At 36.2% G+C, this 26697-nt stretch overlaps 1 protein-coding gene across 4 annotated transcripts in view; it reads left to right on the top strand.

Moving 5' to 3' along the window:
- Window positions 1-26697, top strand: part of MLLT10 (MLLT10 histone lysine methyltransferase DOT1L cofactor) — a 187714-nt gene that overhangs the window by 78677 nt on the left and 82340 nt on the right. For all 4 annotated transcript variants that reach the window (XM_069458815.1, XM_069458817.1, XM_069458816.1 and 1 more), the window contains exons 5-9: window positions 814-923; window positions 10266-10369; window positions 12240-12333; window positions 14548-14643; window positions 23869-23964. In XM_069458815.1, the coding sequence (XP_069314916.1) occupies window positions 814-923; window positions 10266-10369; window positions 12240-12333; window positions 14548-14643; window positions 23869-23964 (500 nt within the window). The remainder of the gene's footprint in view (window positions 1-813; window positions 924-10265; window positions 10370-12239; window positions 12334-14547; window positions 14644-23868; window positions 23965-26697) is intronic.

The following is a 26697-nucleotide window of genomic DNA, read 5'->3' on the forward strand; positions in this document are numbered from 1 at the left end:
ATGATGAAAGCCCAGGTATGATCTCTTTGAGGGCCTACATACTTTCAGTTAATTCTTACTCCCGGCTTATAGCCCTTCATCATGACAACTGAAAGAGGGTGAGTGAGGGGTTTACTAACTTTCCTTCTCCCTTGGTTGATTGTGGATGTACATCGCTGTACTGTTAGCCTGCTGAGTTTGACAGAAGGCACATTTCATCCTTACAGCTGCCTTCTCTGAAATGGGCAAATGTTCCTTGACCGAAAGTGGCCAAAAGCTAAACCCAGGACTTCCATCTTTTTCCAATTTTAGCTCAGTAATTCTTCACGATCACATCAGTTCTTTAATACCTTTAGTCCCATTTTAAAAATTAAAGGAAACATTAGTATTTAATATCAATTGTTAAAATATTTAAAATTAAAATAGTAAGATAATGAATTTTAATACTAATATTCAAATTACTAATTTTTTGATACAAAATGAGTATTGACATTTACAATCTTAAGTATTAAACATTTTGTAACTATTTTTACAGTGGTTCTCAGAAGTAGGGTTGATCTGAATATTTAGTCTGCCCTTATAAGAAATGTCAGTTCCAGCATCCAAATTTATAAATGTTTCCCTTTATATTACTGTGATTAATAACTGGAGAAATGATTAAGAATGCTTTGTCAGTAGTGGTTTGACTATTCTCATGCAATGGAAGTAAGTAATGAGAATTTGTTAATGTCTTTGTTGTACATTTACTTACGTAGGAATTTAAGGGATCTCTTTAGGGGGAGCTAATGACTATTTTTGATAAAAATGACATTATTTTTATTTATTTATTTTTAGGCTGGGCTCATGTGGTTTGTGCCCTATATATTCCAGAGGTACAGTTTGCCAATGTTTCTACAATGGAACCAATTGTTTTACAGTCTGTCCCACATGATCGTTATAATAAGGTACAGTGGAAATTATTTTATTACTGTTTGACTATAATTTTTTCTGTTTTAAAATTGGGAGATGGGCTGGGTGCAGTGGCTAAAGTCTGCAATCCCAGCACTTTGGGAGGTAGAGGTGAGAGGATTGCTTGAGGCCAGGAATTCAAGACCAGCCTGGGTAATGGTGAGACCCCAATTTCTATAAAAAATTAGAAAAATCAGCCTGGTGTAGTGGTATGTGCCTTTAGTCCCAGCTACATGGGAGGCTGAGGCAGGAGGATCGCTTGAACCCAGGAGTTTGAGGCTGCGGTGAAGCTATGATGATGCCACTGCACTCTATCCAGCCTTGGGTGACAGAGTGAGACTCTGTCTCAAAAAAAAAAAAAAAAACCTGGGAGGTGGAAAGAATTTTTTTCTATTTTAAAACTATCCATTAAAAAGTTTAAATTATATATATCTCCATCAAATTTTAGAGAGATTTGGAAAAAATAGGATTACTATGTTAAACTGTAGTTATTAAAATATATGCTACTAAGGTCACAGGAGTACAAAACAAACAAAATTATGTTACCTTTTATACTAATCTAGGTATTTAGTATTTTAACATTTACAGACTGTTAATCCTTATAGATTTATCCTTTAAGAACTATGACCTTGCCGGGTGCGGTGGCTCACACCTGTAATACTAGGACTCTGGGAGGCCGAGGCAGGAGGATCGCTTGAGCTCAGGAGTTCGAGACCAGCCTAAGCAAGAGCGAGACCCTGTCTCTACTGAAAAAATAGAAAGAAATTAGCCAAACAACTAAAAATAGAAAAAATTAGCTGGGCACAGTAGTGTGTGCCTGTAGTCCCAGCTACCCGGGAGGCTGAGGCAGGAGGATCGCTTGAGCCCAGGAGTTTGAGGTTGCTGTGAGTTAGGCTGATGCCATGGCACTCTAGCCCGGGCAAGAGAGTGAGACTCTGTCTCACACACAAAAAAACCAAAACCAAACAAAACAAAACTATGACCTTTTTTACTCTTTCTCAAGTACCAAGGGTCTGTTAATTTGAATTAATCATTATTTTGTGTAACATTCATTATAATATATCATACGTTCTTTTAAAAAATCTTATATCAGAATGTTATTTATCCCTCCCCAAACTTATTTATACCCCAAAATATGATTTTTATTGTTAGCCTTTAAAAAAACCTTTAATGTTTGCTCCTTTTTTCTATATTTCTTTTGCTTTAGCACACGTATATTATTTTTTCATTCACTTCTGCATTTTAGAAGGTTTTTCCATTAGCCAGTGTGCCTTTAAGTATATTTTGCCTTTTAATTGAAGGTACATGTTCCCTCTGTGGAAGAAATTATAGTTTTGAGATTTTAAATATTTTTGTATTAAAAAAACTTTATTATGTATTTTTTTTAAAGGCTTGAAAATACAGAGATGTAAATAGAAAGATACCAGACAAAAATCATCCTAGTCTTTCTGCAGAGGAATGGGGGAAAAAAAATTATCCTCAATCTTCTCATTCAGTGTCTTCTAGATTTTTTCTCTGCATTTTTGCTTATAATATATACTTAAAAAATTTGGATCATATTGCTTATATTTTTGTCTACTTTTGAAACTTATTAACCCTAAACATCTTTTTGTGTCAATAAACTATATTTCTGCTATATTTTTAGTGGATACTTAGTCTGGTATACAGATTATTGTGGGATATTCAGTAAACTCCAAATTTAGTTAAGCAGCTGCTTATTATTGAAGGGCCTAGTTTGGTGTGTGGCATGTAGTATACACAAATAGAATGTCTGTCTAAAAGGGTATGAACATTTTGGAATCTTCAATAAATATGTTGTTTGAAATTGTCCTCTAGAATGCATTTGCCGATTTGTAGTACATTAACAATATGTGAGGTTACTTATAATCTTCTGTCATGTTAAGTGCACTGTGTGTTACCATTAAAAACATCTTCGCTATTGTTTTTAGTGGAAAATATTAATAATGTTTGGGTTTCTTTTGAGTACTGGTAAGGTTAAATATTTAAATTTTTTTTTTTTAAGATTATGTTAGTGGACTTTACATGTCTGTTCATTTTAATATTGTAATTTTTTACAAAGTGTTTTATATTAGAAGATGGTATTCTTTTGTCTTATATATATGTAGTATATGTTTTTGCCCATAATTTAACATTTGTTTTTAATTTTTATTATATCTTTGGTTTTTGTTGTTGGAATTCTAGCAGGTTAATGTTTTCTAATAGAGAAGTTTAAAATTCTTATGTAATTTACACAACTACCTTTTATTGTTTCTGCCTTTGATGCCATGCAAAGAAAATCTTTCTCAACTGATCTCATGGAGTTAGAGAATAGAATGATAGATACCAGAGGCTGTGAAGAGAGTGTGGGTGGGAGAGGGAAATAAAGAGAGAGGTTGGTTAGTGGGTACAAATATATAGTTACATAGAATAAATAAGCCCTAACATTCTATGGCGGAGTTGGGTGACTATAGTTAGCAACAATGTATTGCATATAGGACTTGAAATGTTACCAACACATAGAAATGATAAATATTCAAGGTGTCGTATACCTCAGATACACTGACTTCATCATTACACATTCTGTGCAAGAAATAACACATGTACCCCATAAATATGTAAGATACTTTATGTCAATGAAAAAACATGTATAAAAGAAAATCTTTCCCTACATTAATGTATACTTTAGTACTTTGAAAGTTCATTTTTTAAAAAACTTATTTTTACTTTTAATTTTAAAAGAATTTCAAACTTAATAACAGGTTATAGGAATAGTACAAAGAGCTCTTTCTCCCCCTAAACCATTTGAGAGCAATTTACCAATATAATACCCTGTTACCTCTGAATACTTTAGTATTTGCTATAAGGAAAGACATTCTCCCATGTATCTATAATATACCATCACAATCAGGAAATTAATAGTGATGCATTATTACTGTCTGATCCATTGACCTCATTTGTATTTTCTCAATTTTCCTAAAAAATTTTTTTTTTTTTTTTTGAGACAGAGTCTCACTCAGTTGCCTGGGCTAGAGTGCCATGGCATCAGCCTAGCTCACAGCAACCTCAAACTCCTGGGCTCAAGCAATCCTACTGCCTCAGCCTCCCGAGTAGCTAGGACTACAGGCATGCACCACCATGCCCAGCTAATTTTTTCTCTATATGTTTTTAGCTGTCCATATAATTCTTTCTATTTTTAGTAGAGAGAAGATCTCGCTCTTGCTCAGGCTGGTCTCGAACTCCTGAGCTCAAACAATCTGCCCGCCTCGGCCTCCCAGAGTGCTAGGATTACAGGCATGAGTCACCGTGCCCGGCCTAAAAATGTTCTTTATAGCAAAAAGATCACAAATCGCATTTTGTCTCTTTGCTCTTTTTAAATCTCAAATAGCAACTCAGTCTTTCCCTGACTTTCATAACTTTGATACTTACGAACATTACAGGCCAGTTATTTTGTACAGAGAATGGCCTCTCATTTGGATTTGTCTGACATTGGCTCATGACTAAATGCTGATTATGTATTTTTGGCACAAATAGCTCAGAAGTGATTCTGTATTCTTCTCATTGCACCCTATCTGGTGGTACGTTATTTCAGGGTTTCTCATTACTGGTGATGTTACCTTGATCACTTGGTTAAGGTGGTGTCTGTCAGGTGTCTCCACTGTGAGGCTAATCTTTTTTCTCTTTATAATCAATAAGCATTTTATGGGGAAATGCTTTGTATGTAAATAGCTTGTTCCTTAGCCTTTTACTTGCTAATTTAGATGTTTCTTGGCTCAATTTATTACTATGATTGATAGCAAATGGTAGTTTTCTAAATTCCATCATTTCCTTAGTTGACATTCTGCTGTAAGGAAAAGCTTTCTCCACTTCGTATTTATATTAGTATGGGCTTATGCATTGCTATTTTATTTTATGGGTCATACTCCATTACTGTTATTTATTTTGATGTTTGATTGTCTCAGGTTTGACTGGCGGCACCTCTTCAAGTTGGCTTCTGTGTCTTTTGACATATTTCTGTCATTCTGTGAGCATTTCCTTAATTTTTACACAACAGTATATTCTAGGCTCATCTTGTATCATTCCTGCTGTAGGTCTGTAATCAAAATTTGTCCAAGGATCTCTGATTCCATTTAGGTGAGAATATTTAGAAACCAAAGTGTGTACTAGGCATGCTCATTGTTATTGGGATGTTGCTCTCTTAGCATACCTAGGAAAAAAATGTATGAACATACATACAGAGATATGCATTTACACATGTTCACATCTGTAATGTTTCTTTATTTACCTTATATATAGGAAACTGTTCTGTCACAGTGATACTTTTTTTGAGGAAGAGTCTTACTCTGTTGCCTGGGCTAGAGCGCCATGGGGTCAGCCTAGCTCACAGCAACCTCAAACTCCTGAGCTCAAGCGATCCTCCTGTCTCAGCCTGCCGAGTAGCTGGGACTACAGGCATGCGCCACCACGCCCAGCCCACAGTGATACTTTTGATTCATTATAAGGATATACATGCACATACACACATCTCTATATGTATTACTGTATCCATCAATATATATCGAAGTCCATAAACTCAGAGTGATTTCTCAAAATCTAATCGAAGAAGTTCATTTTAACTTTTTATTTCCGTATTTTTGATTCTCATCTGACTCCCATTATCTTCAATAATTTACTTGTATTTGATCAGTCTCTTCCTGTATTGACAAATCTTATGTTGCTGCCACCACCTAATGCAGATGCCATCCTAACTTTGCTTAGACTCCACACCACTCTGGGTTGCAGCTGCTTCCCTACCTGGCAGTCCTTTTCGCTGTTTTTCGGATTTGACACTCAGCTTCAGTTCACCCCTGTATATTCTTCTCTACGTTATCTTGAGCTGACCTCCCCCTCCCCCTACTCTACTCTCACCCCCGTATGGCAGCCAGCCCTACTCAGCCTCTGACACTTGTTTGGACTCCCCCCTTCTGCCCTCCCATAGACACTTATCTTGCTTGATCTCACCTCATGACTTTAAGTAGTCAAGGAGGAAGGGAGAAAATGTGGAAGGAAGAATGAATTATTTAAATATACATATTTTATCCATGTAGTATTAATTTTAGAATATGGCAAGATGTTTGTCTAACTGTTTCCCTCCCACTTGTTTGGTCAACTTTTTAACACTATTGCTGAATATCTAGATTTTCCACAGTGATTTGAAATACAGTTTGAATCATTACTAAAAATTATTGGCTATACTTGAGTATGTTTCTGGGCTGTTTTTCCATTCCATTGATGTGTTTGTCTCTTTTTATCCTAGTACAGCATTTTAAATTATCATTTCTTTATATACATTTTGGTACATGGCAGAACAAATAATGTGTATTTATTTTTTCCAGATGAACATTAGGACTAACAATGCAGTTACAGTGAAATACTGTTTTAGGGAGAAATATCTTTTTATAATATTCTAGAAATATGATGTATTTCTCTAATCATGAAGTTTATTTTTTCTTTCATTCTTGCCGTTACTTTCCTTTTTAAGTTTTTTTTTTCCTCCCCTCCCCTCCCCTCCCCTCCCCTCTCCTCTTCTTTTCTTTTCTTTTCTTTTTCTGACGGTGTCTCGCTCTATTGCCCGGGCTGCGTGGGCTGGAGTGCCGTGGCATCAGCCTTGCTCACAGCAACCTCAAACTCCTGGGTCCAAGCAATCCTCCTGCCTCAGCCTCCCGAATAACTGGGACTATAGGCACATGCCACCATGCTCAGCTAATTTCCCCCCCCCCCCCCCCATTTTTAGTTGTCTCACTAATTTTTTCTATTTTTAGTAGAGACGGGGGTCTCGCTTTTGCTTGGTCTGGTTTTGAATGCCTAACCTTAAGGGATCTTCTTGCCTCAGCCTCCCAGAGTGCTAGGATTACAGGTGTGAGCCACCATGCCAGGCCTATAGTTTTTTTTACTACATTATGGCTATATATGTTTGTTGTATTTTTCTTGGTGATTTGTTATGGTTAATATTAGAATATATCACCTTAAAAAGTTAATAATATTATTCTGTTCCTATATATTCAACATGTCTAATGAGGGACATGTAGTCCTGAAATGACAGAAATGATTAGAAAATGGATCGTTGAGTTTCAGAAGATATCAATCTTTAAAGGATAAGTTTAGAGGTGTTTATTTACTGGGCACTTACCATGGACGTCTTTTGTATCAAACATTGTGTTATACACCAGGAATTTAAGGATTTGTAAAGTAGCGGGTTTTTCCTCCACATGGGACTCTCAATTAGAAAGACAAGTAAATAATGTGCAGAAATAATATATAATAATAAGTCTGAATGGAGTGTTATGGGGTGTCATGGGAACATAATGAAAGGAGGGATTATTCTTGTGTAAGAAGTTGATGAAGGCATACAAAGAGCTTCTGGAGCTTTGCAGAATAACTAGGAATTTGACCGGTGGAGAAAAGGATCAAATAATAATTCCAGACAAAAAAATAATATTAAGTAGGAATAAGAGGTGCTAAGGGGAGATGGTAGGCATGGTCAGAGAATAGGAAGTAATCCTTTGTGGGTAGAACATTGTGGGATTTAGAAAAAAATACAAGGATAGGAAAGGAAATTTTCTAGAGTGTATCTGTATAATGTGTATCTATATTGCAGAGAATTTGCTGTATCAATCTACATGTTGTTAAAAATATAATGGCCACTTTTTGTACCATTTATCTTCAGATTCTTGTTTTTATTTTTTGACTGCTCATATTTTCCTGTTACATGATCAGTTCTTTATTTCACTGACATACATTTTGTTAATGAACATAACATGTGGCATGTTACCTTTAAATTACCTTTTAATAACTTTTTGGAAATGTGAAGATTGGGGGGCAACAAAGAGATTTGTGAACTTTCTTGGGATAGAAGCTTGTATTCTTAGTGACGGAAACATTCATTTTAGAAAGCTGTAATTATATATATGTATATATATAATTTATATATATAAATAAAAAGTCTTTATTAGATGGCCCTGAAGGAAAGAGTTATTTATAAGTATAGGAAAGATGATAATGGACGAGACAAAGAAAGGAACCAAAAAAACATGATGTCATTGAGTTATAAAAGCTTGAGCTAGTGGAAATCTTAGAAAGTCTTAGTTCAATCTTCCCTCATTTTTTTCACAAAAGAGTAGTGGGTAGCTATTAAATTTTTATCAATATATTTAGAATATTTAGTTTGAAAGAACTAAATCTTCTCTCTGGGTTTTAGGACTCCTTTTAGTACCATTTTAAAAATCAGATTTCAGGTCTACTGGAGTTAAATGTTTCACCTGTCCACCCATTCATCCATCATTTATGGCATAGTCTGTTGTACGTACCAGGTGTATATGGTAGGATAGATATGCGTAAATCCATGACTGTTAGTTAAACAGTGTAGTAGTGCAGGGATTCTAGAAGTACAGAGAAATTTCACCTAACCTAGTCTAATAGGACTGAAGAAAGAGGGAAAGGGTGTTTTAGAAAAGACTGCAGCTTTTCTGAATTTTAAAAGAGTAAGAGGCCTCCAGTTGCTGGCCGTAAGGGGAGGAGAAAGGAAGGAGCACATGAGTGGCTGTTAATTTTACAGACTGAAGGAGCAAAAGCTTTGAAGTGGGAAATAGCAAAGGAGGGTGGGAATTGGGGGATGAAGGTAGGGAGAAGGGAAATATTGCTAGGACCTTGAATGTGATCTTTGGAATGCTGAGAGAGGCCTCATGTATTCTCTTGCCTCAGCCTCCTGAATAGCTGGGACTATAGCGCATCCCACCACGCCTGGCTAATTTTTCCCATTTTTTTGTAGAAACAGGGTCTCACTCTTGCTCAGGCTGGTATTGAATTCCTGGCCTCAAACAATCCTCCCTCCTTGGCCTCCCAAATGGCTAAGATTACAGGCGTGAGCCACTGCACCTGGCCTAGATTGGTTTTGTTTTAATTTGGGATTTTACTTTTTACAGGTACAAATGGTTTTTTAAATTCTATTCATTGTGAATCTTTGTTTTTCAACAGAGGAATTAAAATTTATTCAACTAGATACTAGTTTTTTTTTCAGAATGTGTCCTTGTAAGTGTTGCTGTATGGTGTTATTTGGTGCTCCAGTACAGAGTGAATGAAACCATGTGACCCTATTGAAGTTGGCGAGGTTATACCTCATTACTGTTTAGAAATGGGTTTCTTTTTTGACGTGTATCACCTGATTACATGTAGTTAGACATTGCTTTCTGTATACTCGACTTCCAGTCAGCTAATTTTATTCATTATGCTCTTGATACTCATAGATTACTGTTTATGTAATTCATTCTTTCATCACATGACCAGCTGGTGATTTGTACCTGTGAAAAGTTGGTACTGTTAGTTATTTTTACATGTTAAGTGGAAGAAGTTAATCAGAGTTTTTGGGGGTGTCCGTTGGCTTTATATACCTCTTTGGGCATTTCTTACCTACTTAAAGTATCTTCCTCCTCAGCCCAAAGATGTCAGGTTGGTGGGGCTGAATGACAGCCTACAAATGATTCCTCATGGATAGCTGGAATAACCTAAACCTTGCTTACTCACATAGGACTGTCCTTTGTCTCTTATGTCCCAACTCCCTGTATCAAACCTTCTTAGATATAATTATTTCCAGAAGAGAGGAAAGGTAAACCTTTTTTATACCCTTGCTACAGGAATTGGTTGAAATTGATTAGATTTGAAGAAAAAGATGTGGACCCTGTCTTCTGTGCCTGGGAAGAGTCTTCCTGTCTTGTGGGGTTTTGAGATAATGCCTTTGTGAGTTTTTCACTAGGACTATTTGCATGTTGTTGTTTGTGTTTTCCTGTTTGTATTGTTTGCAGAAATTAGGCCATTGTAAAAAAAACAGAATTCTTATTTATAAGTAAAGTATGTTACACAGCAAATCTGATCTTCATTTCTTTTCTTTCTTTCTTTTTTTTTTGAAACTGAGTCTTGCTCTGTTGCCCTGGGCTAGAGTGCCATGGAGTCAGCCTAGCTCACAGCAACCTCAAACTCTTGGGCTCAAGTGATCCTTCTGCCTCAACCTCCCAGGTAGCTGGGACTACAGGCATGTGCCACCATGCCTGGCTAATTTTTTTCTATATATATTTTTAGCTGTCCAGATCATTTCTTTCTATTTTTAGTAGAGACGGGGTCTTGCTCTTGCTCAGGCTGGTCTCAAACTCCTGATCTCGAGCGATCCTCTCACCTCGGCCTCCCAGACTGCTAGGATTACAGGCGTGTGCCACCGCACCCGGCCTGATCTTCATTTCTGAACGTAATTATGAAGTTCAGATTCACGTTAAGCACTTGTATTATTTTTGTTTCTGTTTTTCTACCCTAAGACTTGCTACATTTGTGATGAACAAGGAAGAGAAAGCAAAGCAGCCACTGGTGCATGCATGACATGTAATAAACATGGATGTCGACAGGCTTTCCATGTAACGTGGTAAGTATGTTTCCACTGTTGTACAGAACCGAAATTGGTGAATACCTTGTATAACAATTATAGTTAAAGACTTAGGTATTCAAACATTAATTACAGTAAATTTTGTTGGGCTAGTTTTTATGTGCACATTTACTTATTGGTAGTAAAGATAATTCTAATAACTGAGTGTATTTACTAGAGTGAATTTGCAATAAGTGGACCGTGGTTCTAGTGTGTTACTCTATGAGTTTCAGTTTCATCTTATTTAAAATATTGTCATTGATTACTTACCTTTGATTTGTTATTAGGATTAAATGAACTCATATAGGTAAACTATTAGTGTCATGTCTGAAATATTAGTAAGGATTCAATGAATGATAGTGCTTCTTTACTCTCCGTGTCTCAAGGGGAAAACATAATGCAACCACCGTCAGTCTGAATGTTACAGTGACTACTCAAAAATGTACTTAAGATATTTTTTCAGTGCAAAATTTTGAGGGCAGACATTCAGAACAAGACATTCTGCATAATAGATAACAGTTACAAATAAAAGTTTGGGAACTTTTGGGAAAGTTATTAATTTTAAGAATCAGTCTACTCAGGCCTGTAACCCTAGCACTGTGAGAGGCCGAAGCAGGAGGATCGCTTGAGGCCAGGAGTTTGAGGTTGAATTGAGGTATGCTTACACCACTGCACTTATCTAGCGTGACAGACCAAGACCCTGTCTCAAAAATAAATAAATAAATAAACAAGGAAAAAAAAAAACCAGGAAAGGAAAAAGAATTTGTCTATGCTTAGCTGCCATTGTAGGCACATGATCATTTCCTGAGCTTTTAGTGTCTGAATATATAAAGTCCATTTTATGCTCTGTTGGGGAATGGAAAAAGATTTTTGACTTTCATAAATTCTCTTAATTACTGTACCTAATTTTCCAAAGATGAAAGTGCCTTTTTGAGTATGAGATCTATAGACTCATACCATGATTTTGGAATCTATGAAAGGTCAGATACACAAGATGATGATTATAAACTTTAGTATTTTGTATTTTTAACACACTGACTGCCACACTAGAAAAAAAACTTTTTTCCTTGGGACCACTGTGTTTTATTACAAAAATAGAATAAAAGCTTCAAAAACAAGACAATCCTTTCTAATTTAATGAAAAATTTGTTATTTTTTTAATTGTTTTCTATGTGTGAGTTATATGCAACTTGAAAAATAAGTTCACACAGCTCAGCTCCAGACTCAAAACTAGCCTGAGTTAATAAATACGACTCATGTGGAAGATAACGTGTTAAAAAATGTGAATATGATAACTTTAGGTTTCAGTTCCATTTCTTTCATTGTTTTTGACTGAAAAGCACAACTTATATTTATCTTGACTATTGTGCTATGATTTTAAAGCATTTAGAGTTGCAAAATTCGTCCTAGGTGAATGAATTTTTCCTTGCTAACATTATGTAATCTGCATCCATAAGCTCAATACCATCACATGTCATTTCAGCCCTTTAGAGGCACGGCCTTTCCGTTTGTGCCTGTGGCACAGATCGAAAAAGTAAAGTAAAACAAAGTGTTAATAATGGGCAGGAAAGAATTTCTCTTAAAGGAGCTTAATGTCTATTTCGTGACATAAATCATGCATCCATCTTCATCCTCAATAGAGATATATGAACAGTTTATTTTAAGCCGTAAATATGACTTTAAAAAATGATCAGTTGTAGGTTAGGGTGAAATGTACTTGGTCACAGCTAGAACAGAGCTTTTTATTTTCCTGTTTTTTCTTAGGAAATATATTTTCTTACAAGCTGTTCATACTGGGAAGTAAATTTTGTTTAGATATATAGGTACTGTGGTTTGAGTTTTTATTGTTATACTTGGCTTTTATTTTCAGTGCTCAGTTAGCTGGACTACTTTGTGAAGAAGAAGGTAATGGCGCAGATAACGTCCAATACTGTGGCTACTGTAAATACCATTTTAGTAAGCTGGTAAGAATTTGTTGTCTTTACTACTAAAATGATGATTAACTTTGACAATACAGTGACAGTGTTATATAAAAAAGGGCACATAAGAATTCCTTTCCCCTAGGTTTTTGCTTGAGATGAAGTATTCGAGCTTGTTTTTTATTGGAATTGAAAAGGACCTAGTAAATTTTGCCTTGCAGGGGTTCATTTGTAAAGGTGAATATTCTAAAATATTTTCATTTAGAATATATGTTAACAGTTGATAGTAAATGTTGGTATATGTTTAGTGGGAAAAGTTAATTTGTAAAGAAGTGTTTATATTTTAACATTTTCACTTCTATTTTTGGCACATGATTATGTACTTTGTGGTTCTTTATCACTTGTTACTCATCTTTTTCTGCCTCATAACTGTTGTACCTTTTATTTGTTTATTTTCATTTTTTTTTACTGGGAAGTAGTAAAGCTCTGAAATAAGGCTATTTTATAACTAAAAGACCTTCAGAAAAATATATTTAAGTACAGCTTTGGGAATTTTTTAGATTTGGTCAATCTTTGCTGTCACACAGTAGCATGGATTATTGAGTTAGTAACATTTGATCGACTTACATATTTGTGTCCATATTCTTTTGAAGAATCAATATTTCTTTAATGTCCCAAGTGCCTATTTTTCATACATACTCATAACACTGAAGGTTTAACGCTTGTCTTTTATTGTCTAATTTTTTAATTAATACCTTTCCTTTGTGAATGGGGCTATTTCTTTCTTTATTTTTAAAATAAATAGGCTGGGCGCGGTGGCTCACGCCTGTAATCCTAGCACTCTGGGAGAAGGCCGAGGTGAGGTGGATTGCTCGAGGTCAGGAGTTCGAGACCAGCCTGAGCAAGAGCTAGACCCCCGTCTCTACTAAAAATAGAAAGAAATTATCTGGCCAACTAAAATATATATATAGAAAAAATTAGCTGGGCATGGTGGCACATGCCTGTAGTCCCAGCTACTCGGGAGGCTGAGGCAGGAGGATCGCTTGAGCCCAGGAGTTTGAGGTTGCTGTGAGCTAGGCTGACGCCATGGCATTCACTCTAGCCCGGGCAACAGAGTGAGACTCTGTCTCAAAAAAAAAAAATAAATAAATAAACAGTATTATGAGGGGCCCCTGTCTTATGAAATGAGCTGCTCATACCTCCAGTATTCTGGTTTATGCATATGAAATATGTAAGAGTATATATCTACCTCATTTGATGCTTATAGCTTTGATTTATTTTAATGGCTAACACAGAATATCAAACTGTTTAGGAGAAATTTTGAGATTGTCTAATTGAACATTTTCTTCCTAGATGTAAAAAGTATACTGGAATCTTCATTTTCTAAGCTAAAGATGATATAGATAAAATATAAAGATAATGAAATGGATTTTTGAAGTTTGTACAAGTAGAAATTTCTTGTTAATTATTGACATGATGTTATCCCATTTACCAGTTGCAGAGACAAAGCCTATTTAATAATGTATTAAGATTGTATAAACTCTACATTTGCATGGAATTTGAACATCCTTTATAGTCGTTTTATCTATTTTAAACCAATTAGTTATAGTACCACCAACTTTTAAACACCCTGAATAACTATCACCTTCATACTTAATTGCAATGGTATAAGTATTTTTAAACAGAAATGTGTGATGTTTTTAGTAGTGCTTTGAAGAAAATGCATGGGTCTAACACTGACATTTTCTTTAATTTTTTTCTTAATGAACTGCTGCAAAGATAAGTTTTTAGAAAACTGTATGCCTTAATATAATCTTAAATTATAAGATTAAAAGACCTCTTGCTTTCCCTAGTGGCAAAAAGTAACTCTTCAAATATTTGCTTTTCTTTTCTTCTAGTCTTGGCATCCTTTTATTAATATGGCATTTCTCTTTTGGTTGAAACTTTTTTTTTTTTAAAGCAGACATTGAAAATACATAGTAGCTTATTTGAAAATAGGTAATCTATTTTCACACATTTTAATATACAAAATATGGCATTAATGTTAAATTTAGGGTTAGATTTCCCTTCATAATGCAATGGATAACATACGGATGGTGTCTAAACTGGATTATATAGAGTGAAATAGTGAGACTTTAAAAAAATTTCAGTAGACATTTAAAAATACTTCACACTTGATTTGGTTTAAGGCTAACAAAAAGATTATTTTAAAAAATTTTATATACATATACATGTATGTATATATATTTTCTTTTTTAGAAAAAGAGCAAACGGGGATCTAATAGGTCATATGATCAAAGTTTAAGTGATTCTTCCTCTCACTCTCAGGATAAACATCATGAGAAAGAGAAAAAAGTAAGTGGATTTGTTGTTGCTAAATTTGTAGCACATCTACTTAATAGATTTTTTCTTTTGCCTTTTTAGATGAAATTAAGTTCTTGATAGCTAAATGGAGACATTGAAATATAGAAAACTTTTGACTAATTAAGAGTATTAAGTCAAAGAGTAGATTTAAAATAATGCCATATTTGTGAATATGGTTTTACCCATTGCAAGTGAAAATTTAAAATATAACTTGATTGAAAGCATGAGATATTTCTTGCATGTATTATTGTGGTCATTGTGTGAAATCTTCAGGTGATTTCAGAAATAATAGTTTGTTGCTATATATCATTAACTGATAACTTCACTAGTAATTATTTCATCAGCTTTTCTTCTTTATAATAGAACAATTTTGGAGTTCTATATATATTAATACTTGCCTGGTTTTTCTTTTTCAGTGGTGCTAATGGGTTATTATTTTTTTCTAATGGCCAAATGTCATACCATTTGTTTGAGAACTCTTTGTCTTTTCATTAAAACACTAAAAGCTTGCCTAAATGCTAGTCTGTCTTCCTCTGACTTGCCTGTTTTCTGCTTACATTTTGACTTACTTTAAAAGAAGTAATTAATTTTTAATAACCTAAAAGTCAGTCCGTAGAATCGTTCACCCTTAACTTGTAATTCTTAATGAACATACTGCCAGTGTAGTAAAAGGAACTACTATCAATTCTTTTTGAGGAAATGAGGATACAAAGGACATCTTTAAATAGAAATGAATATTATGCTTATACAGTTGTTATAAACTATTTTGAAAATATTTTTGCAGATTGTATTTAAAAATTAGATTGCATGACATTTTCACATCTGTAAATATGATTTGGGAAATGATAATGTATAGTTATTAGAAAATATTTTGCTTCGAATTTATGTTTGTGCCTTTATTAAAGGTAAACATTTTAAAAACTTAAGTATTTAGTTTTGAGCTTAAATTTCCTGTTATGAGTGAAATAATAACTATATCTTTACACTCAACTTTAGAGCAGTTAGGTTTATATATATGTTTTCAGGTTTTAGGCAACAAGTATACATATCTATCTTGATTTCTTTATGAGATGGTTTTGTGATAAGGGATGATATTGGGGTCTATCTTTTATTGTTTAGACTGCTGATTTAAAAAACAGCAGGGGTGGTTTAATTAGCAACTCTTCTTATTTTAATAAGAAGCACCAAAAATTTTATTTAAGCTTCTTAAACATGAATTAAGGATTCTTGGTTTGGCTTACTGTAAATTGTGAAGAGGGAAGTCTCCCCATCAGTGGTCTTCTGTTCTGCCATTTCATTAACATTATCGTGTTTAAAGAAGTATTCACTGTGTAATTATATTTATTTTAATAATATAATAGCTTAAAATATATAGTGCTTGACAAAAAGGTAATTGCCTGATTCCATTATTCTTTCTCAATAGGAAGGGAGGAGTCTACAGAGAAAATCAAGGAGAGTAGGTTGAGTAATAGAAGGATAAATGTATGTATTTACATTTAGTGCTAAGAAAGTTGTTGAGGAGGAGGAGTTTCAATGTAGTGGTGGGGACAGAAGCCAGTTCTAGTTGGTAGATAAAGTGGGTATAAGGAAGTATAGATAGTGAGAGTAGTTAACTCTTAAGAATTTCAGATATGAAGAGAATACTATGTCTTCCTTTGTTTTGGTGTTGAAGGAAGAAAAGAAGCATGTAGGCAAATAACTAGGTCACCTGGATAATGGAGCAAAGAAAGTAGGTATGGGTAGAATCCTTTGGGAGATATTTCTAGGCAGATGGGGTAGAAGAATAAGGAGGCAAGTAGGTTATTGGCAAAAGTGTTTTAAAATAATGGATCTTGAGATTGAAGTTGGCTAATTCTCCAAGGGACACTGGTTTCTTTTGGTAGGGATAGCATTTCTACTTTAGTGGGTTGCTGTCCTAGAATGGACTCCTGGACGGTTAGTTTGAGAGGTTGTATCAGTCTTTACTGTGGTCTCCTTGCACTTACTTGGTGTTGACAGTGCAGAACTCATCCTGGTTTCTGTTGCTGTTCTTAATTGGGCCCTCAGTGCTTTCCCGTGGTTGCTGTTGACTATTTTGGGGTTTTCTTGTTACTACTTATTCTTCACAAATGCTGTTACCATGAAGGTTTTGTAGCTCTTTGTTCAGCACCTGCTTGTATTTTGGGGTTCATGGCAGTACTTTAACATTTGGTTATGTTGTGTTATTCCACAGGTTTTTGGTTTTGCTGTCTAGTTGCTTTGTTTTTATGTGGAGATTCAGAAAGATTGAGAAACAATGTTGCTGTCACCATATTCTCTGTCTGGGGGTTTTCTCTTCTGTTGTATCTTTTTTATTGTCTGTGTATATAAACACTATTCCTTTTTATATGTTAATTTTACATCTTACTACCTTACTTTATTGAGGTAGTTTTATCACTGATTCTTTTTATCATTGATTCCTTAAAGTTTTAAAGCAGGAATTTAACCTCAAATAGTAGTTTGAGACAGAAGTTAAAAGCAGTTTTAAAAGACTTTACTGTTTTACTGAATCTTTTGTGTCATCATAGCTTTAAAGCAAATGATCTTTTGTTTTTCATTTTAAAAATAGTAAATAGCAGAAACAAACTAATTTCAAACTTGCAGTTGTGGTTTTTCAATTAAATGAAGGTATGGATGAAGAAAAGGCATATAATGTACAGATAGAATAAAAACATATCTCATATTATTGCACTTAGTGTCACTGTGCTTCCCAAATACTGTTTTTTTTTCCCCAAATTGAAAGTTTATAGCAAACCCATGTTGAGCAAGTCTATCTATGGCATTTTTTCCAACAGCATATTATGATTTTGTGTCACATTTTAGTAATTTTCCCAATATTTCAAACTTTTTCATTAGTATCTGTTATGGTAATCTGTGATCAGTGATCTTTGATGTTACTATTGTAATTTGGAGCACTATGAGCCATACTCCTCATGTAAGATGGTGAACTTAATTGGCAAATATTGTGTGTGTTCTGACTGCTCCAGTGACCAGTTATTTTACTGTCTCTTTCTCTCACTCTCTTTTTTTACATTGCTCTGCTTGCTTCGCTTATTCTTCTGTCAAATAATGGCTCTCTTTAGTCTTCATTTTACTCTTTTCTTACTTCCTTCTGAACCCAAATCCATCACTTACCTACTTTTGCCTTTCTAGGGAAGCTAGTTTTCTTTTGATTTTTGTGACACTGTATCTCTGGCTTTGGATATCTTTGGTTTTCTTATATTTCAGTTAGCTTTTATATTATTAGTTATCTTTACATATGTACCTATCTTACTGACAGGCTTATATTGTGTCTTGAAGCTGATCCCTATATTTTTATGCTTTACTTTTTTTCCATAATGCCCAGTATGGTTTGTTGAACATAGTAAAACCATGTGAAATGCTTAATTTTTTTTAAACCCCGAGTTTCAAGTGTGGGGTAATAGAATAAAAGTAGTATTGTTGACAACTTTTGAGTAATTTTTGTTGCATTGATTATAATGTGGTAGTTGTAAATGCCTTTATAGGCAATAGGAATATGAAACTGCAGCAGTAGATATTAATATGGAGTAAGAGGTGTTTGCTGAAGTAATGAAAAGTGATCATTTCTGATGAGATATTGAGAAGGGGGAGGATAAGGACTTTTATCCATGAAAGAGGAAAAAGCTTTGTTATTAAATTTTGAACTGGCTGGGCATGGTGGCTCACGAGGCCTGTAATCCCTGCACTTTGGGATGCTGAGACAGGAGGATTGCTTGAGGCCAGGAGTTTGAGACCAGCCTGGGCAACACAGCAAGACTCTGTCTCTACAAGTAAAAATCAAACCTAGCTGGGCATGGTGGTGTGCACCTGTAGTCCTAGCTACTCAGGAGGCTGAGTGAGAGGATTGTTTGAGGTTACAGTGAGCTATGATGGTGTCACTGCACTCCAGCCTGGATGACAGAGTGTCTCTAAAAATGAATGAATGAATGTTTAACTGGATATACTTGTTATCAGGCAGAAAGAAGTTAAAGTGAATGTTAAATCTATTATTAGCTCTGTTGTGCATTTCTGTACTTTGTTTCCTTGCCTTTTCCAGTCTCTAGAGGCCACCCATATTTCTTACTTTGTGGTCCCCTTCTTCCTTCTATTCAAGCTAGAAATATTGCATCTCTCTGACCGTTCCATAGTCATATCTCCCTGACTCTCTTCTTCTGCCTCCCTCTTTCACTTTTAAGGACCCTTGTCAATTCAGGATAATCTCCTCATCTCAAAGTCCTTAATTATATTTGCAGAGTTCCTTTTGCCATGCGAAGTAACATATTTACAAATTCTGAGGATTAAGATGTGGACATCTTTGAATGCCATTATTCTGCCTACCACGGAAGTGTTGTTTGGTGATGTGAGAACATCTTGAGTTCTACATACTGGCTCAATGGGGATGTGTATTTTTGCATTAGTAGAGCAGGTGCTGAGGTTGAATAGCTCCTTCAATCCAGTGGCACCATCAGGTTTCAGCTCGGTTGTACCATCAGTGAGCCAAATCTAGCATTTAGGGGAAATTCTGTGAATTGAGGTCTACATTGAGCCAACAGTTTTGCATCAGATGGTGGAGCAGCGGTAGCTACCATCTGTTAATGTGAAGCTGAGATGCTGTGGGGGCCAGGCCAGTTGTGTTTTTGAACATGCCACTTCCATTTGTCAAGTCAAGTCTGACTTAACGTTAGGTATCTTAGGCTGGGGAGTCACAGGCCTCCAGGGGTGTGGCATTCCGTTTCAACGAGAGCCCAGTAGCAAGCTAATAGCTGCTTTTCAAAAAGGAGAGGACTTTTTTTTTGCCAGAAACTTGTGGCTTATAAGCATAATGAGGACCGCGGGGCCCTAAAGTGTTTTACAGCTTGCTGCACAGCTTTCAACACAACCTGTTGGTTTGGGCTCCTCTCAAAGGATGTGTATTTACAGGACAGCCGGTTTAAAGGACTACTAAGTACAATGTCAAGGTCAGCCACATAGAGCCCTTAACACCTAAAGAGTTCAGTAAGGTGATCAGCCTCCTTTTAGATGGTGGGAGTCTGAGGAGACTGTAGTTTTTACTTGACTGTCAGAGGAATATGGCCTTGTGAATCTGTTCCTGTACTTCCCAGAAAGTTGTTGAACAGATCTTTGAATTTTATTGGAGTTCTTTAACTAACTCTGCTAGCAGAAGTGATAACATCACTTTAGAATATTGAGACAGAGGCTTCTAGTTTACCAACCAATGGTGAAAGCTTTAGGAATCGGGATAGAGGTACTTGCACTAAATCCTGACATACCTAATTTGTGGCACATGGCAAGGGGGAGTTTAGGTCCTTCTGGGGAAGTACTTCAAACATATTTTGGAGGATGGCTGGGACGATGGCTCATTCCTGTAATCCCAGGACTTTGGGATGCCAAGGCTGTAGGATAGTTTGAGGCTAGGAGTTCGAGACCAAACTGGGCAATATAGCGAGACCCCTATCTCCACCAAAAAATTTAAAAATTAACCAGGCATGGTGGTGCAAGAGGATTGCTTGAGCCCAGGAGTTCAAGGTTGCAGTGAGTTATGGTCTTGTCACTGTACCCCAGCCTGTGCAACAGACCCTGTCTCAACCTCCCAAAACAACCCACACATATATTGAAGGCCTTGCCACATGTATGCAAACTGATCTTGATGCTTGGGTGTGAGTGGGATGGCAGAGAGGCATTCGAAATGTTCAAGACAACCTACTGAGTACCAACAGTCTGTGTAATGGATTCAGTCTGTAACAGCGGAGGCTGCCTGTAAGAGCAATAACTAAATGCAGTCACAAAAGCCTCCAGCTCCTTTTAGCCTTTTTTCACTGGCTTTGCAGGGCTTTTGCGTTGACTTCTCTTCCTACTCATGCTACCTTTCAGTCCTTTATCGAAGCTATAGCTTCAGTTTGTCCTCCTGGAATTCTATACTGTTTCTCTTGAACTACCTGAAGAGAGACGTGGTTAGGGTAATGATTACATGTCCCACTAGTACTTCTGTACATGCTACTCTTCTTGGTTGGGAGAACACCCTTTTGTACTTACGGGATGAGTAAAGATGAGCATATAACACAGGGGATGGCAAACTTTTTCTGTAAAGGACCAAATAGTAAATATTTAGGGCCCACAGCTATATTTTGCAGATCACATAACAGTCTCTGTCACACATTCTTCCTCCCTTTTTTGAGCAAAGACTACTTTAAAAATGTACAAATTATTCTTAGCTTGGGTGCCGTAGTTTGCTGACTCCTAATATATCAATTCCTGTTATACCTTCAGATGTACAAGCAATAATGAAAGTGCAGTGAATTCCCTAAGGCCTTGCCTACAAAGTCATGTCCCTCCATCCCTGTCTGTTCCCCTCTCCTCCCTGTGAATCCTGCCCATTGAATTCTGGTGCTTTTTTCTTCCATAGGTCCAGTTAGGGTAGTAGACTGTGTGCCTGTATCCAACAGAGCCGTTAAAATTTGTGTCTTCTCCTCTCTCCAAATTCCTTAGCATACTTGGATGAATTCACGTGGCCATTGTCCCTGTTGGGGATAGGGAGACCTTATCTGCATCTCTAATCATTTATCTTTTTAAAGCAACTAAGGTCACCTAGAGAAAAAGTTAAATGGGCAGGAAAACAAAAAGATAAGATTGTTTCTCTTCAGATTTGGGAGTTTTGGTTATATTCCCAGAATTTTAAGAAATTAGAGGCAGGTCTAAGAAACAGCCTAGGGAAGTTTCTACTTTTTTCTACAATCTTCTGTTTTACAGCTTGCTTGCCAGTTTCTGTTTAATGCAAAATATTAGCTGTATCCCTCATTTTGGTTGCTGTTTGTTTGGTTTATTTGATTTGTTGTTTTCACTGGTTTTTGCTTATTTTTTACATTGGTAAAATTTGTGATGTAATTTCAGTTCACCTTTTTAAGCATTGTAAGATCTGTATTTTACTTGAAATTGGTTTGGTTTATATTTTTAACGATATTTCATGTTATTTGAATAATAGGCACTCTTACCGGAAATTCACTCAATTCCAACATCAAGAATTGAGTCATCTTGGCTGGGTGCGGTGGCTCACACCTGTAATCCTAGCACTCTGGGGGGCTGAGGTGGGTGGATCGTTTGAGCCCAGCCTGAGCAAGAGCGAGACCCCGTCTCTACTAAAAATAGAAATTAGCTGGACAACTAAAAATATATAGAAAAAATTAGCCGGTCATGGTGGCGCATGCCTGTAGTCCCAGCTACTCGGGAGGCTGAGGCAGGAGGATCGCTTGAGCCCAGGAGTTTGAGGTTGCTGTGAGCTAGGCTGACTCCACGGCAGTCTAGCCCAGGCAACAGAGTGAGACTCTGCCAAAAAAAAAAAAAAAAAAAAAGAATTGAGTCATCTTAATGTAACTCAATATATTCTTTTTCTTTCTTATATTAGGGCTAATTATTAATTTCTCATATTGGGCTTCCTGGTGAACTCTTATTGGCAATTGGTGACAATGAAATCCTTTCCTGTATGTTAGCAAACCTTTGTTAATAATTTACTTGAGAGTTTTTATGAGCGGTAACACCAAGCTCAATATTGCATTCTTTCTACATTTCCCTTTTTAGTTTGCCCCAAACATTTCTGTCAGTCGTTCACTGATTACATATGTACTCTTCAGAACTCTGAATTACTCTGGGCCTGAAGAAGGACTACAGGTGTGCGCCAGCGTGCCTGACTACCTGTTCTAATTTGAATCCTGAAAACATTGGACCTGTCCCTTGGTGGTTTGTCCTGCTCTAAAGTTAGGTTGAAAACTCTTGTATAATTCTCCTTAGCTTCTTTACATGGAAAATAGTTGGCTTACTCTGGAATCTGGAAGTAAGCCTGCTTTAAAATTTAGGGTCATTACAGAGATATACTTCAGTTCATGCCCCTTATGGCCTCATTCTCCACTTGGCCTCTCTGTCAGGAGAGTGTGGAATGATTCTTCACGTGGTGGCTGGGATTCAGGATGTTAGATAGAGATGGAGGCCATGAAGACTTCTTAAAGCTCTAAGCTCCTGAACTTGTACACCATCACTTCTGCCACATCCTGTTGATTAAATAAAGCAAGTCACAAGGCTAAAACCCAGGTTCAAGGGAGTGGAGAAGAGGACATCTTATGATGGGAGGAATAGTGATATCCCCTGGCAAAGAACAGAGGCATGTTTCCTTGGGAGTCATTATAATATTGCCCACTTTTAAAATAATTTTAGGATAGAAAAGTTTCCTGAAAAGTATTATTGTGTTAATTTACATATTATGTTGCCAAAGTATTAACATTGCAGTCAGAAAATATGTACTTAGGAATTAAATGTAAAAAGTGGCAATATTTGGGGCATTTTAGTAAAACATGTATCCTTAATTTTTATGTATTTTATTCTGCTGGTATGTTATCTCTTTTAGAGCAGGGACAGTGATATTAGTCTTTCATGCCTTGAAGAGATTAAGTTCTCTGAATGGTTAAATTTAAGCACTATGAGAAAGAAAGAAAGAAAAATTCAACTAATTCATTAAATAGTAGTAAATTTCACACCCAGTACTGTTTCTTAACCCACTTATTCAAACAATTGAGAACATTTTGGTTAAAATTCTTTGACATTAAATAAAGTTGGGCTCCCAGAATGTAGTTAATTTTTTAATCAAATTCCTTTTAATATTCAGTTTGTCAGTTTTAGCACTTCACAGACAGAACACTGCAACTTTATCTAAAAAAAAATTTTTTTTTGTTAGAGATAACTAATTCAGCCACTTTCTGAGCAAGCCTAGAAAAGAATTTTTTGCCTGGGTTTCTGGGCCATAGAATTCAGTGCCTGGTAGTGGAAAAATCTGACACTGTTTAGATGTAAAGTGCTATGTAAACTTTAAAGTGCCACTTACATGAGCAGAGCCTGTGCTGGGGGGAAAAAGTGCTACTTATAAAATGTCCACAAAAGAATTTGGTGCTTTCAACAAGAAAATGTGTATATTTTGCTAAATATAAATATAGTAAATAATTATAGACTTCAGTTTATTATTGTGATTTTAGATTGATGAAGGATAAGGGAGCTGAAGCCATTTCAAGTAACACTATCATCAGAGGAAGTAATTTTTAAAGTTTCTTTTTCTCAGAAATATTTGTTAATATTTTTATTACTAGTTATAAGAGAATATTACATACATATGGGCAATAATTTAAATTTATATTGGATTTTACTTCTATTCATTTTTAGAAATATAAAGAAAAGGACAAACACAAACAAAAACACAAGAAACAACCAGAACCATCACCTACATTGGTTCCATCGTTGACTGTTACTACAGAAAAAGTAAGTTTTAAGTATCATGTTTTGTTTTATGTAAAACTAGTTATGTGCTGAAAGTATTTTCATTCCTAGGGTCCTGATTTTCTCTAACTTTTCCCACCTCTCCAACCATACATCAAGCACTCAGGATTCCCACTTAGTTCTTTTTCCTACCATCCGTTTATTCTATACTTGTCTCCAAAGACTGTTAAGTAACAGTAACATCATTGGCATCATTGAGATTAAGAATTTGGGCTGTGGGTTGGACTTAATTCACCTGTGATTTTGAATTCTGGATTCACCCCTTACTGATTGAGCTTTTAGGTTAATTAACCTCCTCGAAACTCAATTTCATCATTTGTAAAGTTGGGGAAAAATTAGTGAAATTAAATGAGATAATGCATGTAAAGCAATTAGAATGCTATCTGGTTCATAGTAAGTATTACTTAGTAAATGTTAAGTATTATTAAGATTGTTATCTTGTGGTTGATATGAAAACAAATGGAAGCAAAGGGTGGGTGCTGGGACAGAGTAAGCAAGTGAGGAGCACAGCGGGAGTGCGGCCAGGGGGAGGCCGGCCACGCACGGTTGTGTGAGCCATCCTGAGGACTTTGTCTTTTAGTTTGAGTGAAAAGTGAACTTTTGGAGGGTTTTGAACTGAAATGTAACATAGTTTGACTTAAGTTTTAAAAGGACCTCTGGCTGCTTTGTTGTGAATAGATTGTAGCCTTTCAGAGTGGAAGCGGGGAGACCATTAGGAAGTTTCTGCGGTAGTCCAGAAGAGAGATGGTGGTAGCAGCGGAGGTGATAAAAGGTGATGAGATTATGAATACATGTAAAAGTAGAGCTTATGTAACTTTTTTTTTTTTTTTAAAATATGGGGACTTTAGTTTTGTGCACACTGATCTGAACTCAAGCAAGCCTCCCTAGTAGCTGGGACTACAGGCCTCTACCACCATGACAGGCCCATGTGACTTTCTTATACATAAGTTAGATGATCTAACTTGTACATAAGAAAGAGGATCTAAAGATTCCAAAGGTTTGGGTTCAGATAACTTAAAGGCATGGAGTTGCTATTAACAAAAATAGGAAAGACTGTGAACATAGTAGTTCCAGGGAAAAGGGAGGAATTCAGTTTTGGGTATGGTGTTTGTTTTCTATTGCTTCAGAAACAAATTACCACAAATTTAGCAGGTTCTTTTTTGTTTTTTTTTTGAGACAGAGTCTCACTCTGTTGCCCGGGCTAGAGTGCCGTGGCGTCAGCCTAGCTCACAGCAACCTCAAACTCCTGGGCTCAAGCGATCCTCCTGCCTCAGCCTCCCGAGTAGCTGGGACTACAGGCATGCGCCACCATGCCCGGCTAATTTTTTCTATGTATATTTTTAGCTGTCCATATAATTTCTTTCTATTTTTAGTAGAGACGGGGTCTCGCTCTTGCTCAGGCTGGAAATTTAGCAGTTTGAAACAATATAAACATATCAGTCACTGTTCCACAGGCCAGAAGTGTGAGTGGACTCAGCTGTTTCTTCTACTCCGGGTCTCTCAAGGCCAAAATCAAGGTGTGGGATGGCCTGGGTTCTTACCTGAAAGAATCTGCTTCTAAGCTCATTCAGGTTATTAGCAGAGTTTGGGTCTTGTGGTTGTAGGACTGAGGTGCCTGTTTCCTTGCTGCCTGTCATCTAGGGGCTTGCCCTTAGCTCCTAGAGCCTTTCTCAGGTCCTTATGCCCTATATCACGTGATCCCCTCCCTCTCAAAGCTAGCAGTGGCATATTAAATTCTTCTCACACTTGAAATTCCGCTGTTGCATGTCTTTTGCTTTTAATCAGAGAAAGCAGCCTTCGTTCAAGGGTTCTTGTGATTAGATTGGGCCTGCCTCCCCCACAAAAAATCTGTGATAATTTCATTTTAATTACATCTACAAGTCCCTTTTACTATGTAATATAACATATTCACAGGTTTCAGAGACTGTGGACATCTTTGGTGGGAGGGTGCTGTCCTGCCTACCACAGATATGTTGGTGTTGAGATATCTATCAGATATCCAAGTAGAAATGTTGATTAGCCGGTTGAATACATCGTCTGATAATTCAGGAAAGTGGTCCAGACTTTGGATATAAATTTGGGAGTTGTATGCATATGGAGTTATTTAAAGCCATGAGAGACTGTATGAGATTGCCTAAGGAGGAGTGAATACAGGTAGAAAAGGGAAGAAAAGTCTGGAAGAAGAGGTGCAACCGGCAAAGGAGACTGAGAAGAAGAGGCCAGATTGTAGAAGAAAACTAACAGAATGTGGTGCGCTGGAAGCCAAGTTAAAGAAGGAGTAAGTGAAATGTGTCATAATATAAGGACTAGCCTTGGATTTAGTCATTAGTGACCTTGATGAACAGATTTAATGTCCTGGTTGAAGCAAAAGGCTGATTGAAGTGGTTTTAAGAGAAAATGGGAGGAGAAAAGTCAGACAGTATAAATGATTGTTTTGAGGAAGTTTGCTATAAAGAGGAGCAGAGAAATGGGTGATAACTGGTCAGGGAAATGGAGATGATAAAGGATATTTTTTAAATGGGAGAAATAATAGCATGTTACTGTGCCTAGTAGGAATGATCCATTAGAGAGGGGAAAATAATAATATAGAAGACAGGAAAATTACTAGAGTGATATCTAGAGTGATTACTAGAGGGATGGGACCTATTGCTACATAGAAAAGTTAGCTTTAGTAACAGGAGAGAAGGCAAAAAAAAGGGAGGGGGGAAGTGTACA

Source organism: Eulemur rufifrons, chromosome 25, assembly GCF_041146395.1.
Source record: "Eulemur rufifrons isolate Redbay chromosome 25, OSU_ERuf_1, whole genome shotgun sequence".
Classification (NCBI taxonomy): Eukaryota; Metazoa; Chordata; class Mammalia; order Primates; family Lemuridae; genus Eulemur; species Eulemur rufifrons.